The sequence below is a fragment of the Brassica rapa genome, chromosome A02 (assembly GCF_000309985.2).
Source record: "Brassica rapa cultivar Chiifu-401-42 chromosome A02, CAAS_Brap_v3.01, whole genome shotgun sequence".
Classification (NCBI taxonomy): Eukaryota; Viridiplantae; Streptophyta; class Magnoliopsida; order Brassicales; family Brassicaceae; genus Brassica; species Brassica rapa.
The window spans coordinates 29,372,059-29,391,563 of record NC_024796.2 but is presented as its reverse complement, the minus strand read 5'-3'; the positions used below and the strand labels follow the sequence as shown (position 1 = coordinate 29,391,563).

At 29.1% G+C, this 19,505-nt stretch overlaps 2 protein-coding genes across 2 annotated transcripts; one reads left to right on the top strand and one right to left on the bottom strand.

Annotated features, from left to right (window-relative positions):
* Positions 1–1,627: 1,627 nt before the first annotated feature.
* Positions 1,628–7,027, bottom strand: LOC103854873 (squalene epoxidase 5-like). The gene is made up of 8 exons (XM_009131835.3): positions 6,821–7,027; positions 6,542–6,653; positions 6,269–6,449; positions 5,359–5,527; positions 5,002–5,220; positions 4,558–4,836; positions 4,174–4,452; positions 1,628–3,846 (listed from the first exon to the last, which is right to left on the bottom strand). The coding sequence occupies exons 1-8, from the start codon at positions 7,025–7,027 to the stop codon at positions 3,733–3,735; spliced, it is 1,560 nt and encodes a 519-aa protein (XP_009130083.1). The 3' UTR covers positions 1,628–3,732.
* A 53-nt stretch (positions 7,028–7,080) lies between these two features.
* Positions 7,081–19,485, top strand: LOC103854872. The gene is made up of 3 exons (XM_009131834.3): positions 7,081–18,820; positions 18,948–19,105; positions 19,257–19,485. Exons 1-3 carry the CDS (start codon positions 18,751–18,753, stop codon positions 19,272–19,274), a joined length of 246 nt encoding a protein of 81 aa, XP_009130082.1. The 5' UTR covers positions 7,081–18,750; the 3' UTR covers positions 19,275–19,485.
* Positions 19,486–19,505: the final 20 nt, after the last annotated feature.

The following is a 19,505-nucleotide window of genomic DNA, read 5'->3' as shown; positions in this document are numbered from 1 at the left end:
AAAAAACGAATTCAAAATTTATTTGATTAGATAAGTGACTAAATTAATAATAATAAAATTAAAAAAATATTAAAAATAAAAATTTCATGTATTAATAACTAATTCTAAAATGACTATGTCTGCATGTGCATACAAAATACCTAGTTAAACTTTTTTAGTAATATTATGTGACAAATTCAAATTGGGTGCTATTTTCATACATTCTCCCATATAAGTTCTACTTTAGTATATAAAGACAAAAATAGTATTAAAAAAAGATATGATATATATATGATAAATAAAATAGACATTAATTTAAGAACAATAAATTGGAAGGATAAATTAGAAGAAATTAAAAAAAAGATGAATTATTAGTGGAATAATGAATTCTATTTGTTCCAAACATTTTAAACACATAATAAGAGGAAAAGTTCTAAAATAAATTATTTTCGCTGTTGGAAAATAAAGGAGAAATATTGTAATAAATGCGTTCACACCATAATAGATACGTGACAGTTTCATAGCGATTTGAGAATGATCACGTTGATGTGTCACGTGTAGAGAGCTTCTCAGTTAAATTTTACATAAATGTGTTCACATAATGTACTTTACGTTTTGAAAAATATAAAACTCACATGTAAGGTTCTAATAAAACTCACACTTTCCAGATTTTTCGATTCGAATCAAAACGGATTATGAATCGAAAGTCCAATTATACATATATTATTTTTATTATTGACGAATAGGATGGGTAAAATATTCGTAAATTTTTTATTTGATTAGTTACCCTTTTTGATTCGAACCAAAAAATCTGGATATCCGTAACCTACAAAGCAAATCAAATAATAAAATACAATATCTGTAAAAAAAAATCACAAATACTAATATTTTTAGGAGCGGATATCCCATTCGATCCGTTATATACATATATATATATATATAGTTTATATAATTTTTACCATATTTTCATTATTTAATTTATTATATTAGGTATTAGAATTTAAAAAGTTAAATAATAATTTATTTTTGTAATGAAATATTATTATTTTATATTATTTTTTGATTTTTCATTTATTTTTTTAAAAATATTTTATTTACGGATAAAATCCGATATCCGTAAAAATTCTAAAAATTTCCGGATATCTGAGACACCGAATATCCGGGTGGCTACGGATCGACTCAACACTAATACTTCCAAATACTCATATATTCGATCCATATTCACTCCTATTTATGGATACAATTTAATCTTCTTTATATGAAAGAAAATTCACTAATGTTTAGGCTTATTTCATATTTAATTAATTTATTTTAAGCATTTTATATTTCATGTGTTATTTTAAATAAAAATGTTATTTAATATTGATTAACAATATTTTTATATATTTACCAACCACTTTTATATACTTTTATATACACATACATTTGGACATTAACGTGAACACCTATATAACTAAATATTCACCACAACTAAAGTATCTAATTCTCTTCAAAGTTAAAATATTCTTTTAATGCTTCTTTCGCTATCCACCAAATTATAGTGAAAAGATTTGTCTTAATAATTTTATTTTCCATTTCTTTAACTATTATATGTTTAGAAATTACAATATGAAACCATTGGTTCAACATCAAGAATATCTAAAATTCATATAACCTTAAACCAAACAAATAATAATAATTTTTGGTTATAACAAAAAAAAACATCAATAATTTGAACCGAACAAACCAAAATAAATATTGATTTAGAATTATAGATATATTTTAGAAGATTAAAAACCAAAAAACAACCTAAAACCGAACCGGTATCCAAATTAAACAGATTTGATGTCTCCTTATTAAAAAAATAACAAAACTAATAATCACATCATGTGCAAGGCGCATGTTATACCTAGTAATATATGTATTTAAAAAAAGATTTGTTCAAAGTAACTTATTAAGTGGGTGATTGGTTGGAATGTAAGACCTGAGTTTAACTTTAATTTTTATCTACATGCTTTAAATCACCAATCATGCTTTGTACTGGCTTTTAAAGCTACATCCAAAAAATTGAACAATAGCTGTAAAAGTTTTACGTTCTAAAGATCCATCTTTTTTGATGTAGCAAATCTATTGCCGAAACAATAAATTTTAAAAGTATATCCCTTACAGTTAAATATAAAAAATTTTACAGACTAAATTTTATAGTTACAACCCGACCAATCATCTCCTAATTTAGCTTGAAATCTATAGAATAGCGCATTTGAAAATATTATATTCCATACACAAACGTTCAACAAATGAACAGTCTGTTAATTATAACAATCCTTTTATTTGCTTAGAATATACCGAATGGTATTTCTAGTTACATATAACTAGGTGTTTTTTTCGTGCTCATACACGGATATAAAGTTTTACAAAATAAATATATTACAAAATAAATATATTATAAAATAAATATATTATAAAATAAATTATATTTTAAATTTATTTCTAATTTTTTTTTGTAATTTATGTATGATTTATTTTAAATAATATTATATGATTTTAATTAGACATATAATTTAGATATATAATATCAAGTCGATTTGGTTATTACTTGGATATATTAAATTATATTACTTCTCCAAGTTTAACTAGGGTATATTTTGTGCTTCAATAGATTTTTTTTTTTTTTTTTGCATTTATACTTTTGATTTTAGGCATAGTAATTTACATTGTTTATGCGGCTCATTTTGTGGGTTACATTGAGTTACACATATTTCTTCAAATCGAATTAAAATTACTTTTGATTCTAGTTAAACAAAATTTGATTAGTTTTATTTATTGCACTAGTTCAGTTTTTCATCTTAAATATGTACATATAATTTCATAAATTCTTTTGTATAGTTTGATAATTGTGGATTTGTAAAAATAGTAGAAAAATCTGAATTGATGATAAGTATTAAATTTTATAAACGAAGATTATCGATAGAAATTTTAAAACTCATGAACGGATATCAATATCTACAAAAAAGTTTTTTTTTGTAAATTCTAAGTAACTTTATACTTTATATGTATAAAATAAAAAATATTCTAAATAATCTTAACCATAAAAATTCATATTGGTTTATGTACTCTTATTATAGTTATATTATGTTGCAAAAATATATATATATAAAGCCGCAAAGAATTTTTAGTGGTATATTTGCTTTGATCAAAAAATTTAGATTTTTTATTTAAGTCTTTTGATAAAAAATATATATAGAAAATGTCAATCAAAATTAAAAATTTAACAAAATTAATTATGAAAAAATGAATAAAAATCTCAATAGGGGCAATTATAAAAAAATTCTAGTTCATCAGTAATATTTTAGCATATGTTATCAAAATACCTTTTGTAAGAATCTGAGAAAATAGACTGATATAAATAAAATATTTTTTTTATTAATTTTGAAATATATATTATGTTGTTTCATATTATGTTTTAAAGAGATGGGGTGGGTTTTTTTGTTAACATCAAAACTGTTTTTTGTGAACTTTTCTTTTTATGAAATCACATTACATTAACAGTAAGCACATTGCAAAACAATTATAACAAATGCAAATTCTCTTTATTAATTATTATTGTTACAATCCTTTTATTTCTTTAGAATATACCGACGGATATTTTCCAGTTATTTATTAATACATAATTGTAAGCACACTGCAATACAGTTTTAACAAATGAACAATTGCATAGATTCTCGCTCCTGATCTATGTGGTATTATATTATTCGCGTTTTAGAGCATCGATGCTTAGAGAGCGGTTGCGGACATATAGCTTTTGCGATACGCGGCTGCAGATGCTGGAGAGAACATCTGGCCAACCCCTTCCGCTTTGAGATGAGGAACCAGCATCTTCAAAGACAACTAAATTAAGAGAGAATGCCAAATTTTAATGAGCAAAACAATTACATAAAAATGTACTATAAGGAGAGAAACAATGACTTGCACCAAAAGTCAAATTGCAACGGTAAACTAAAATGACCGACATAAAATTTCGAAAAACAATTCTATATAGAATATGCAAAGGCTGACTTTGGGCCTTCACCCGGGTTCAAATCACTTTTGGGATGGAAGATTATTATCTAAGTCCGAATATTTATGAGCTGAATATGTGAAAGATTATGAGTGGTAAGACTTGGAACTTTCATAGTAAACAAAAAAAGCAGTATAAAGAAAGATATAATGACTTACGCCAAAAAGTCTGACGCTATGCCAAATGCGAAGAGGGGAGGGAAATGGATAGAGCAGTTGACCAGTGGCCGATAGAGTAACAACGAATAGATGATAGATGAGAGAAAGTGGACGAGGGTTCATGCCGCCGAGTAGAGCCATCAAGCCGGACGAGCCATAGCCACCACTGGAGAGGTAATCATAGCAGCTTTGTCGCATTGCCTCTTTTGCTTCGTCCGTCGATGCAATCAGCACTTGAGAAAATGCATTCCCTAGTGTGTTCACCGTCGCTGACATTGGCTGCATCGTACAAAATCATGTAACATTTCCAAAATTTTGTTGAGGTTGTTATAAATAGTTTTTTTAGATTTTCATGTTTTAGCTTAGTACGTGACGTATGCTAACCTTTCGGATAACATAAAAGGACTTGATAACTTCTGAGACTTTGTTTACATCACCGAGGTATTCCAATGGCTGGAGAAGGCGACGTAATATGAGAATGTCAGATAGTAAAACCATCATTCCAGACGCGATTGCTGGATGACGCATGTTAAATGCATCTCCCAGCACAATCACACCTTTCTTATTGCTCAAAGTAGCTGACATGCGCTTTAATGGCATCACTTTTATTTGTGCCCCCTCATTGATCCCTTTCAAAAATATTTTGCGGAGATTTTGAGGTACCTGATAAGTAAGTGTTAAAGAGATGTTAAACTGGACCCATGGACTGGTTTTAAATGTTAGATTGTGAGTATATATGACATATCTATGTAACAGTAACATCAAGTTAGTTAATATATATAGTTACTTCAAAATGATCAGATATAAGATCATCAGCCTAATGAGTACCTGAGGAGCCATAGTGTTTCTCAAAAAGTTGGTCATTTCACCATTCGCAATAGAAGGAATTTTTCCGGGTAAAATCTCCACACTACAACGAACGTCAGTGCTGCTTATCTGATACACCATGGTGAAGGATGGTTTAGCCATTACCAAGTGTAAGTATCCGGGTTCTTCGAGCTGACAGTTCTTTGATATGAAACCAACTTGGTACGACATAACCTCCGCCTATATAATAAAAAGTTAAAACAGTAGAGATGCTTACGAACTAGCTGAATATAAATCAAAGTCAATAACATGATCAGTTTTATCAGATTAACTTTTAAGTATAAGATTGAAGTCTAGTCTGTTTAAAGCTAAACTCACATCATTATCGTTAACAGACCGACGAAGGTTGGAGAAGCAACCGTCGCATACCACAGTGAGTGGTGCAAATAGCATCGTTTCTTCACCTGAACTGTTCTTGTATGTCACTCCTTTGATCATTCCATTTTCTTCAATCAAAGATTTTACCGTCCCTTCTTCCAGCTTCACACTGCCAATCAATTTTTGGTATATAAATCAATGTTATAATTAAGGAACATCAATGCTATTGTCAAGTATCGTAGTATATATATAAATTTTAGGAACTGGCTACTAATATGTTATTTTCAAGGCAAAAGCAAAAGGAATGTCGAAAAAAAAAATCGAATGCCTAAATAGGTTTTGGATCCGAAGGTCAGTACACCCTTGTAGTTTAAATTATTGTCGTTAGGACCAGACCTCTCCTTACAACCACTGTCAAATTCTGTTGGCTAAACTCTGCCCTCCAAAAACCGACTGTAATATAATACATGCAATTATTCTAAATACAATATTCAATAGGTATTGCATATTGTTGTAGCATAGCGAGATAACCAACTTAACTGATTGAACCAAGATGAAGTATCCTTTTTTCTGACAAAGGGCTTATGAAGTATCCAAATTTTCAGAAACATTTTAGTTTGTGTCTCGCGAATTTTTATTTTATAGAAAAAGACATTTGTAAACGTTTATTGGTAAATTTCTCAGTATCAGATAGTAAGGGAAAAGGATTGTGATTCAGTTTTTATATATATATATTTGATTTAATCACTTATAAATAAAACTTATTTTGGGTTTAGTTCGCGTTATAAAAATTAATTAATAGCGTGTCGAATGTGTCATGTTTCCTATACGTTCGATTGAAATCAGTTACACATTTCTGTGTAATTCGTAACATAATATATAGTAAAATAGTGAATAAAGGGATACATACTTAGGGAGAGGAGAGGCTTTTTGGCGCAGCCGCTGGACAAAACGGCCATTATGAAAAGATCGACCAGTAGGTTCATAAGGAAAATTGTTGTCCTCCACCGGAAAAGGTATGACGGCTTTTTCCCCGTCCTTATAAAGTGCTAAGCCTGTGGCTTTCTGTGCATCGATTTCTTCCAAACAATCTATATATACAGACGGATAATTTTGATTAGCAAACAAAGAGACAATATGTATATTGTATATGCACGTAGATGTAAGTGAAGCGGAGACAGACCTTGTAGGCCAAGCTTAGCTAGCATGAGTCGTCCTCCAGGTTGCATAAACTCACCCATCATTCTCACTGGTTCGCTCATGTCCCTCTCTATCACATGTACTCGACGTCCGTCCTTTAACACAAAATCAATATATCCGAGTGTTAGTTCCAGTCGCAAGTATATGGTGTAAAAAGTTATTATTCGACTGTTCACGTACAAATAGAATAAGAAAATAGTTTACGAAAGCGTGATGCCGATTTAATACTTGGACGTTTAACTGTCACGCCAATGTTAATTACCTTAGCAAGAGCATAGGCGAGAGCTGAGCCGCCGACACCAGCTCCGACGATGATGACGTCTGGACCACCGTACGTTCTCTCCTGGGCTGCCGTATCAACCAGCTTGGTTGACTTCTTCTTCCGGTTGCTGACATGGAATATTGCCCAAGTCAGCACGACGGCGAGAAGCGTCGTCCATAAACAAACTTGCGTAAAATACATATCCATATTTATTAACTATTACTCAATATGGTTTATGAGATGATGAGAGAACTGAGAACGCTCGAGTAACATATTTATAGTCGCCACGGACGTGGCATCACCACATGCAAATTTAAAATGATTAAATAAAAAAACAATAGATTGTTATTTTTTGTTGTCCATATGAGACGTCGTTATAATCTCTGACTTATCGATGTTGATTTTGTCCAAGCTAATAAATATTCTTGTGCTCTATTCGGAACTAGCAAACAGAAAAGGCACCATACTTTTGACATTTCTGAAACTCTTGACTGATGTATTAAATAAGTACATATATTAGTTTAACGTCAATCAACGTTTTTGATAGTCAGAGTACTTACCGTACTAAACTGGTTGTTGAGTAAATTTCACATTTACAAGTGAAACATATTCTTCTAATTAGGGTTAAAGAATGTCTGTTATTAAATCTGAATTTCCAAAGTTACGAATAGTTTTCAAATAAATATTGTTCAGTCAACCATTTTGTTTGGTTTTACGAATATATAATTAAAATAATTTAATGTTCAACATGCTTTAAATTCACAAGAATAAATGTAAAAAAATACTAAATCTGTGACAAAATTTAAACCAAGACATAATTAAAAGGGTGGAAAATGAATTTTCTTTTGAATAAGATTTGACAAGGTCGACTCTATATGAAGACAGCTCATTTTAGCATTATATATAATTGTCATGAGCATGTAGGCTAACCCGCTGGTGCAAAGCTTGCATGCGAGACTCGTTTTTAAGCGCATTGGAAAACTAAAGCCTAAACCTATCCCAGGCACGACGGGTTGGATGAGACAAACCGGCTTCAGCAAGATAAGGGGGGTGATTGATTGGCTGTAGAAAGTTACTTTTTTTTTTTTTTGGTCAAATCTGTAGAAAGTTACTTTAGTTTTAATTTTCATCTACAACGTTAAATACTACCAATCATACTTTATCTTGGTTTTTAAAAGTACAACAAAAAAACTAAAGGTACAGCAAAAACACACAAAAAATGGTCGTAAAAAAATTATTTTCTAAAACCTCATCTTTTTAGCTGTATGAAATTTTAAAACTACATTTCTTAAAGTTAAATCAAAAATCTCTAAGGGGGGTGTTGTTAATGTAAGTTATTTGTACTTGAACTCGACTTATTCAAATGTAGTAAATGTAGATGCGGTAGTCGCCTTTAGACCGTCTCCAATATATTTTGCTATTTTAACCTTTAAAATAGAATTTCTCTATTTTAGAGGTGGGATATGCTACAATGTATTTTTCTAAAATAGTAATCTCTAAATATAGAGCAAAAAATAGAAGGATGATATTTATTCCTCTATAAATAGAAGAGAAAATAAAGATCTCTATTATAGAAGAAGAAATAGAGATGGGTTGGAGCAATTTCACCTCTAAATACTATTATACAGATGAAAATAGTAATGAGTTGAAAATGCTCTTACAAGCAGTAATCAATGGCTAATATGGCCATTTGGTTGAAAATAATTGCATTTAACTGGTTGGGTAATAGTTAAAGATTGAATTAGATAAATGATTATAATATTTAATTTATAAAAAAAAATGTTATTAGAATTTAAAATCATAACAATATTTTTGAAAATATATTTAGAACACTTTCTATTTATACATTAAATAAAACTTCTTGTGGTTAATAATATCATATGACTAAATATATAAGGTTTTGACACAATAGTATTCGATTCAAGATATATTTTTTCATTATTATTAAATGGAAATTAACCTAGTTAAGGACGAATTTATATATAGAAGGATAGTGTTTGTCCGCTACACAATTTCTTTTGTCACACCGCTACGCAAATATATTAGGGATGGATCGGAGTTGTTTTTACTTAGAACAATTTAGAGTATTAAGAATTAATAAAAAGCGAGTTTATGATTATTATTAAACATATGTAACTGCAAACGTCCGAAAATATTGTGTTTGTGAATTGTTGTATATGGAGACTTGATTTTTTTGTCAAAAAAGTTAAATTAAATTATAAACGTAACAAATTTTTATTCTTAAGATATATAATGTATTCATATAATCTTAAGTCTGATTACAAATTCAACAACCAAACGAACATACCTAATATCATTATATATTTAAGAATGATATAGTATTTTATAGCCATCCTTTTCTCTTAGCTAGGAAACATTAATTGCATCAACGTTTAGAAAGTATCAGCACCCATGAGGTTTTTGCGATACGCAGCTGCATGCGCTAGCTGGAGATAACATCTGCCTCACTTCCTCAGCCTTGAGATGGGGACCCAACATTCTCAAAGACAACTAGTAATTTACATCTACACATATAAACAACATGGTTAGTGTAAAATAAGAACAGTTAATTAATAAAACAATAATTTGTATATATAAAGAAAAAACTAGAAGTATATATATAATGGATTACGTACCCACAAAAGTTTGAGACTGTGCCAAATACGAAGAGGAAAAGGAAACGGATAGAGTAAAGAGCCAACAGAGAATAGGCTCATGGAAAAAAATTGGCAGATGAGGGAGAGTGGTCGCGGGTTCATGCCACCGAGCAAACCCATCGTCTCTGACTTGGCAAAGCCTCCACCACAAAGGTAATCAAAGTAACCCTTCGCATTGCCTCTTTTGCTTCGTCAGTAGATGCAACCAACAGCTGAGAAAATGCGCTTAGTGGCGGAGGTAGAAAGGTAGAAATTATTTTTATAGGGGTCACTAGAAACAAATTTGATAGATAGAACCAAATAAAAAAAATACGAGGTACATTTGAAATATTAAACATATATTTACCGGTGTCAAACACTAATTTTAACTAAATATTTCACCAAATTAACTCAAAATAAAACTAAAAATTAAAAATATATATAGATTTGATATGGGTCAAATTAATGACCCCTCTAACCCTTCACTACCTCCGCCACTGAATGCACTCCCCAAGGTTTTCACAGTTGAAGCCATTGGCTTCACTATACAACATTTATACAATACGTTTTCTTTTAGGATTGTTAAAAGTCATAGATTCTAAACGTTCATGGTGTATAACAATGATTTAACAAGCCATATTCATAGTATAAGTTGCACATATATAATTACGTTATGGATATTGTAAACGGATTTGAGGATTTCTGAGACTTTGTTAGAATCACTAAGGTTACTGAATGGCTTGAGAAGACGATGTAGAATGAGAACATCAGACATTAAAACCATCATCCAGACGCATTAATTACTGGATGACGCATGTTAAATGCATCTCCTAGAACAATCACTCCTTTCTTGTTGCTCAATATCGCTGACATGTTCTTTGTTGCTACAACTTTCACTTCTTTTTTTTTGAATTATACATGGGTATCCTAGCTCCATAGAAGTGGTACAGACTAGTCACGTGTTGCCACATGTCGATCATTATGTCTCTTGCGATGCCGAAATGTTAATTCTCCTGAAAAGTTTTTAAAAAACTTTCACTTTTGCTCCCTCGTTGATCCCTTTCATTAATATTTCATGTAGTTTTGGAGGTATCTGCATTTAGAATGAAATATAATCTCTTGAATCTAGAGTTTCAATACTGTAATATTTTCAGATCACACATATGTCTCTACAATTCAAAAAAGAAATCATGTCAAATGCCAAAATTCCACTTGGATGAAAATCTAATGTGAGTATGCATAACTTACGTTACAGGAACAATTTAAAAAAAAATTATCGAAGAATGAAGATTTAAACACACTTTTCTATTCATTTTTTCAAAGACATATCTGAGGAGCTATAGTTTTCTTGAAGAAAGTAGCCATTTCACCATTTGAGATAGAAGGAACATTATCAGGAAAAAACTAAGTAATACAACGAACTTCAGTGCTGCTATTTTAATATAATACTAGAGCTTGACACGCACGTACGTGCGGATAAAATTAAATTTATAAATGAATAGTTTTAATATAATCGTAAATATTTTAAATATATGATTTACATTTTAATATTTTATATAATTTAAATTTATAATCTTATTTTTATGTTTTTTATTTGACATTATCAATATATAAAGATTTATTTTATTCATTTTACTTTGTTATTACTTATTATTACATAGTAATATAATATTAAGTTTGGTATAATAAATTCATAATCATAAATAATCAAATATAATCCCTTCAAAATATATATTTTTTTATTTCTACAATTTGCATGAAAAATATTTTTTTAAATTTATATAGTTATACTATAGAACATATATTTGTTCAAGATCATTTATATTTCCTTGTTGTGCTTAAAAAAAATATCCTTTAGCATCAATAATTTTAGTATATAGCATGATTTATAAGTAAATAATTTTTTATGTTTAAATAATTTAGACTTGTTATTTTAGTAGATTTTATACATACTTTACGAAATTTTACCCGCTTTAATGGTGAATGATATTATTTTAAATGAATTTAAAATAATACGTTCATTTATAAATTTAATAGAGTTTTATATTTAATTCATATAGTCATTCTTTTTTATATAATATAGGCTGTAATTAAAAGTTTATGAAAATAACATACAATTGTTTTTTATTTTATAAGAAAATATTAATTAACATTAATTTGTAATAATATTATACTACTAATTACGAAATTAATTAATGCATTATTTTATAAAAATATTTTTAAAAATTTATTAAGATTTTGTTAGATTTTTTTTGTCAACAGAATTTTTATAGTTAATAATAAAATTATGATATTCTTACAGGTGAAGTTGTTATATGTGTTGATTATATAAAATTTAACTAGATTTTGACCCGCGCTTCGAAAGCGCGGGTTTATCTTCGAAAAAATATTGTTTTAAATGAAGTTTTATAAGATGATGTGTATGAACATACTCATTTGTACGGAATATCGATTAAGAAAGAAAATTTTAAAAGGTTTATATACGGAGTCGAGCTAACGTGTTTTAATGCGGTGTTCGGTTTGAAAATGAAATTTGTATATTTAGTTTTAAAAATATTAGTAAACCAAACTAAAAATATATATGTCAACAATTCCACTTACAAATAATTTTCCTTCATATTAATTATCAAAATACAGAAAACAAATACCAATAATATAAAATTTTATTTGTTTTTTATTAAGAATATAAAATTTTAACAACAAAAAATATTGTTAGATGTTTAACTATTATGAGATGGGCTTAAGAAGATCCGATATGATTTTCTAGTTAGAGGTATAAGGAATATTATTGGAATATAAATTAGTAGGAGTTAATTTTTATCCAGTTAAAGTAGGTAACATATATTTTTTGCACACAAAGTTATCACATATTGTAGTTAATACGAAGTGTCTATATCAAGTATTCTAAAATTTCAGATTTTATGTATTTAAAATCATATCAAACAGATTATTTTGAAAATCCAGTCAGTTAAAGTACGTTAGAGAAATTTATGCTAGCAAATAAATAATTTATGGTCATGAATACAAAATTTGAAAATAAATAAAATAATTCTTAAATCCTTTTTAAAAGTAATAACAATAGTTGGTTACATATTCTAACAATAGTCAGGAAAACGTGGTTATTATAAAATTGATCTGATTTATTAAAAACAGACTTTAATTTTGATAGATAAGAATGAAATAATAAATTATGGACTGGGTATATAACGATTTAAGCACTAATATTTTGGCAGATTGAGAATGAATATGTTCTTTCATAGCGGTTAGGGTATAATCTGTTCTCTCAATTGAATGAGAGTATTGACATCTTGTCGTGTGTGTCTAGGAGAGGAATAAATGTGATATGATCATTGTACTAATCTATGAATAACATATTCATTCACTCAATGAATGAACTATATAGTGTATTAGTTTCGTGTGTATAACATGTATTGTGTTCTACTTTATCGTGTAGAACATGTTTTGGTCTGGCAAATATCAAGTTGGTATATTAGTGGGTTATATGTGGCGAAAGAAATATAGTTAGGTAAACATACGGATATAATTTGTTATTGGGCTAATAGATTGTAAGACCAAATAAGTGTTACTTAAATGAAATAGTGCAGTAACTTTTTATAAGTAGATTTCTCAAGACTGCTTCCCTTTTAATAGAATAGATATCTTAATGATGCCTAAATATCAATAGAAATAAAATGAAATAATTTTTTAGACAAGGTCTATTTTAAAAGAAATCTCACATGAAGAGAAATTGTGACATCTATTTTAATAGAATAGATGTATATTGTGCGTTATGGTGAAACCAAGAAAATATGAAATATTACGATTTTATAGTTGTTGGAATATTTTTTATTGTTTAGTGGTTATGATTTGGAAATCAAATTGTTTGTTCCCCAATTGAAGGGGAAATCGAGTTTACAAAGTTATTAAGTTTTATATTTATTGCCAGTATCTATAGCTGATTTAGCCCGAGGAAAATCGAGTTTATAAAAAATTAGTAGATTTTATATTTACTGCCAGAATTTTTTTTTTTTTGAAACATTACTTTCATTCATTCGTTCATAGGTTAGTTACTAGCCATAAAGGCCAGAGAATAATTTCCTAAATTGAGCATATAATAATTTGCCAATATTTATGAGCAACAGTTATGAGTAAGATAATATTGTAAGAATGTACGTATTATCTGTGAATACAAAATGGTTGAACTGTTACGAAGAAGGGTTTATGTAACGTTGTCGTTGGTGCATGGTAAGTCCAGTAATGCTGTTTATCATAATATAATCTCTCTTTGTAGTTAAAGTTATGATTCATGATGTATAATATGTATCATAATGCATAATGATGATAGATGAATGTGAGGAGAAATGTAAACGGTGAGAGTTATTGTTTACGTACAATATATTTTAGGGGAGTTTTTAATGCTCAAAAAGACAAGCATTAGTTAACAATTTTGGAAAGGAAATTATTCAATGCTCGTAAAGACACACATAAGTTAATGAATTGTTTAATTAATTCTACAGTGGCATTTGATTGTAAATAATTTGCAAGTTTAAGGGTGAAGTTTATTTTCTACTTCAGTTTTAATAGATTAAATTGTGAAGGATGGCTAATTGATCCTAGGTGCTACAAAGTTATTATCCTAAGAGCGTAACACATTGCATGAACCGAGAGTTTGAATACTTTCCGACAATTGTTAAAAGGTGGGCCGATCATTTGTTAGACTCATCATGATAACCATTTGGGTCGAAATCCAAGCCCAAACTGTCTAAATAGCGATACTTAGGACCAAAACTGTGCGAGGATTTTTTACTGCCCTAAACACAATTAAAAAAATTTACAAAAAATTTGATATTTGATTATAAGTAAACTTATACAGAAATTAATTTATAAAAAAATGTTTGTTGACATAATAGTAAACTATTCATAAGAATACAACAAAAATATAAATTTATATATAGAATTATGATCCATAATGCAGTAATAATTTATCTAAAGTTATGTAGTATAACTTTGTTTTTTTTTTTTTTTGATCAACTTAGTATTATAACTTTGTTAAGTAAGTAAAAATGGAACAAAAGTTAGCTGCCAATGCTATATACGAAGTTAATGAAAATATAATTTACTTTCGTAAAGTTAAATATAAACAAGTGAAGTATTAGAAATAAACAATAATTTTGTAAGAAGAAACAAAGATTTAAACCATATGAAAAAGTATTTGTAAATATGCCTCTAAAGTTTATTTGAAATTAAATTGATGCCCTAAGCCATTGTTTATTTAGCGATGGATTTAAAAAAGCCAACCTTGGCTTCGTAGTTTCAGACTTGTTTGTCTGGCCGTGGTGGTTCTTGCAACTCTACAGCTCATTATGGTTGCGGAGTTCCTCACAATTTCAAGGCTCATCAAGATGGTGCTTGATCACCTCTGTAGCCAAGTTTCTTGCTGCTCTCTATGCATTTGTTGCTGCAGGTTCGGGTAACAGTTCACTGAACGTGTTCTCTGATTCCCGTGGCTTCATCTCACTCAGTAGCATTCATGGTGTTTCACTTTTAAGTTGCTTGTGTGTTATGTTTGCTTTTATCTATGTTTGTGTTATCCGTTTTGCTTTTGCAGCGGTTTATTTAGCTAATGTGGCTGTGTTATTGTTTCTGTTGAACAATTCCTCCATTGATGGAGTCTAAGTTTTATTAATGAAAGTTGGTTTGAACAAAAAAGCCATTGTTTATTTTTCAACCATATAGGCACGGCTCTGCTTAGGACCAACATGGATTCACGCCGAACCTCGAAAGAGTACCACCAGATTACCACCACTTTGTTAAGTAACATTATTTCAGAAAATTGAGTATCTTGGTCTTGACTTGATAACATATAGTATTTTGAAATGGATTATATGATAAGTTACTGAAAATGAATATGATAAGTTTTATTTTTTATTTTCAATCATATTAATTTTAATTATAAATTATGTAAAATGATATTAGTTTTAATTATGAATTATATAAATTTAAGTATTGAGATTTTAAAAGAGTATAATGGTTAATCATATACACACACTTTTATATCTGTTTTCTACTTTAAAAAAAAAAATCGACGCTTCTATTTCACGCACTACTTCTTGTTTTCTGCAGTTTATGTTTGAACTTGGATGGTGAAAAAGATACTAACAAAAACGTTATATCCTAGCAATCCAATGGATATTTCTAAAGAAATTTCATACCAACGTGATAGTATTATATTATATATAAGATTCTTAAGTCCTAAGTCTTAGTCTTAGTCGTAGTCTCGATCTACGGTATGTGAATATTACTGGTCTGACGGCCAATTCATAATACTGGATCATTTTAGAGTTGTTGGTTGGTATGTATTACATTTAAGCATGCAGGTCATTTAGAAATCACAAATTCTTCTTCAGTAGACTATTCATTTCAAAATTATTTTATTTATTGTATTGATGTATTTTTACCAACAAAATGAAATAAAAAGAGTAAGAACAAGATGAAATTTCTCATTTGAGAATTTTCAAAAACTCTATGAAAACTCCAATAGTTTTTCTCTTTTATTCATTGGCTTGTCTTTTATTTTAAATTAAATAACTCAAAAATTAAAATATTATGATTTTTTTGTATGAGAGATATTATAATAGTAGTTTAGAGCTCTATTATCTTGTTAAAAAGAGTGGTATATTAGAATTTTAATGTAAATTATACTTACTTTCTGTTTGATATTAATTACAAATTGCATTAATTTTATAAATAATTTTATTTATTTTAAATACTACAGGAGAAATCAGTGTAAATAATAAGGACACAAATGTATTATTATTATTATTACTATTATTTATAAGTGTGTCAAATTAAAGTGACATTTTGTGAAACCGGTCTATAGTTTTATATATATATATGTGTGTGTGATTTTGCTGATTTGTTGGATTCTCCCTAAATTTAAGATTATAATTAATTAATTTTAATAAACATTTCTAATATTATTCTTAATGATATTCATATGTTTTGATTAAAGTGAGTCTCAGTTAGACAACTCAACTGAACCAAAACCATTAACAAGAGTTATAAAGTTACACAGCGCCATTGACTAGCTCTGCCATGAGCATACTGATGTAAATTTGTATGTTTCAACATCCGATTGGCAGCTACAATCATAGCAGAAATGTTCTCAAGTCATAAATTTTCATGAAACTTCAAAAAAGAACTTTGCTTTAAAACACCTAGCTTTAAAACACATAGCAGAAATGTTCTCAAGTCACGAAATTTCCATGTGTGCATGTCAAAGAAGAGGCCGCCACAAGCCTGGTCAACCCTGTTACACCTAGCTTGGATCCTGATTATCATATTGTAAATATCATTCCTCTCACAGTAATTCTTCTAATTCTTTACCGAATTGAAAACATCTACACAAAAATTAGTGCATCCTCTCTTACTAGGCTCCTACAAATTTTGAAATCCACACTCAAATAAATTCAATTTCAAAACTTCAAGGATCAGCTCATTAGTTTTAATAAACAATGATTTTGCTGATGATCTGGTCATTATATTCAGAATAACTAATAATGTATTTTTTTTTAACACTATAACTAATAATGTATATTAATAATTTTTAATGCTAATATCATAATACATTTTATTTTATATTTAGGTTAGTAGTATTAAAACAATTTTATCTCAATATATATATTTGTCATTATACTATCTACAAGTAATACATGTTTTGTAATTTATTATTTTTCTTTGTTACAGTTTCTATATAAATAATGTTTATTGTCTATTGTTATTTTGTTGACTTTTGACTGTTTAAAATGTATTCAATATCACTGAATTTTTCATATCCACAACTGACATAAATGCTTGATTTCAAATTTAAATTGCCTAATGATGGTTTTGTTATTAGTAGAAAAGATTTTTTATCCAAAATATACAACCCCTAAATAAAAAATTAAACAAAAAACAGATTGCATCAATTATCAATATAGATATTGAAGTTAGATAATTATAATATTAACTTAAAATTTATATTTAATTTTATAACTAGATTTAAATAAAAATTAATATTAATATCAAAACACTTGAATATATGTATTAGTCCGCACTTTTTTTTACCGATCAATGAGTTATTTATCATACTTTTAAGAACACGAATCTGACATCATCCACGAAGCCGTAACGTTAAAGGTGGAATTTGTTTTAGTTGCGTAAACTATGAGTTAAAGGCCAATGCAGTCTGTCACTCGTCGTTCCGTGGTCCATAAAAATTATTTTGCCATGAATTTATGAGGAGGTTAAACTCAGTTTCTTGGCTGATTCCCCCTGAACACGTCAATATAAATCTCACCACAAAAGTTTCAATTATTGAGACGATTAAGCCTATCAATTCATGAATTTATCCTCTTCGAAATTCTTTCTCCAAGAAAATTAAAGTGGATCAAAAGCGGACGCTGAATTTTTCAACAATTATTCTAGTTCGTAAAAACTATTTTCAAAATGGTGTTCAAGATTTGAACATGCAACTTTGAAATTTACGAGAGCATTAAACAAACTCAATTACGACATTATATGCCACAAAACCAGTTTAAAAATTAAGAACTAAGTATAAACTTAGAGGCCGCAACCCGCAAGTATAATTTTCATATGCTTACCCCCAAAGGTCGGTTTGTAGACATCCTATCTATGTTATATTCTGTGACATACTGCCACAAATTCTTTGAAAGCCGTACGCTTTCTGAAGGAACTACTCTCGGAGAATATGTACTGTGTAGGGTTACTTTATATCCAGCCAAAATGTAAGTGTCCTTTTAAAAATGATAGAAGATTCTGAGTTGAAGCTCTTACATCCTTTATTATAATTCATTTTCATTGGTCTTTTGATGTCTAATTAAGCTTATGTCTTGATATTTTTGCAACTCTACTAGTGGCCCTTGGTAGTTTCTAGTTGTAGATATGTTGTCTAAATCTTTAATCCGTAGGATCAATTCTTATAAGGGATTGTATTTAATATTCAATGGCCGATGTGACGAGGACATGATCATTTTTTTCTATACGGGATTGTATCTAATCTGATAATGAATATTGGCAAGGATCTAAATATACGATGTAACTTGTGAGTTAGAAAGAAACTTTCTTAACTTTTACTAGTCCAAATAATCAAGTTGACGGAAAGCCCATCATAGGAACACCTTTCTTGACCCATTAGCCCATTAAGTTCAGGATAAATACAAGGAGCTTTTATTCGTCAGAAAGAAAACAGAGAAAATCAATTAACTCACTCAAGAATCGTATAGGAAGCAGAAGATGAAGAGAATTCCTCGTATCAAGTTTCCTCAGAGACACTCTCCTTCTTCCTCATCTGCTATATCCTCAGGTTTACATTTTTATCCTTAGTAGATTCTCTCACTACTTTTTCTTTTTGGTTCTTGCTTTAATTGATGCTTATTGCTCTTTTATCATTTGTTATTATCGACTTTTTCTTTGCATGTTAAATTTATTAGGTCCTGGACCAACGTCGGGATCTGTCTCCGGCGGCAACAAAAATATCACGGCGAGTTCAGATGTCCCGGCAGCTCCGAAGAACACTGCTGTTGGAGGAAAAGCATCTTTGCAGCCGAAACGCACACCTGTCTCCGACAAGGAAATCGAGTCTATAATGGTGATTGTTAACATAATTCACTTTTTTTTTGTCACAACATAATTCACTTTTTTTTTGTCACAACATAATTCACTTAGAAAATGAAAGTTTTTACTAAGAAATTTAGTATCATTAACTCTGATTTTTTTTTTGTCTACTTTGAATCTTGCAGTTGGGAGGATGCATCTGACATTTGACGATTGGATCTTGGAGCTCCTGTCTTTTCCTGCTGGTGAAGTTCATTATGCTTTGTTCTTTCTTTTTAATGTAAAGAAAGAACTAATAATAATATAGAGAGATGGTTTTGTCTGAATGATGCTCTTTCTCGTTGTCAGAACAGAGAGTTCTAAAATTATTGTTTTCATGGCTCATTTTTTATTAGGAAAGTTGCACTACAGTTACAAATTTACAATAATAAAAG

What these genes read in the sequence shown, in the direction of transcription:
- LOC103854873 (XM_009131835.3), bottom strand. Translation starts at nt 7,027, where the DNA reads ATGGATATGTATTTTACGCAAGTTTGTTTATGGACGACGCTTCTCGCC. An exon ending in AGCTAAGCTTGGCCTACAAG is followed by an intron (nt 6,450 to 6,541) that starts GTCTGTCTCCGC and finishes CTGTATATATAG; the next exon opens with ATTGTTTGGAAGAAATCGAT. An exon ending in CCTTTTATGTTATCCGAAAG is followed by an intron (nt 4,453 to 4,557) that starts GTTAGCATACGT and finishes TGTACGATGCAG; the next exon opens with CCAATGTCAGCGACGGTGAA.
- LOC103854872 (XM_009131834.3), top strand. Translation starts at nt 18,751, where the DNA reads ATGAAGAGAATTCCTCGTATCAAGTTTCCTCAGAGACACTCTCCTTCT. An exon ending in CTCATCTGCTATATCCTCAG is followed by an intron (nt 18,821 to 18,947) that starts GTTTACATTTTT and finishes TAAATTTATTAG; the next exon opens with GTCCTGGACCAACGTCGGGA.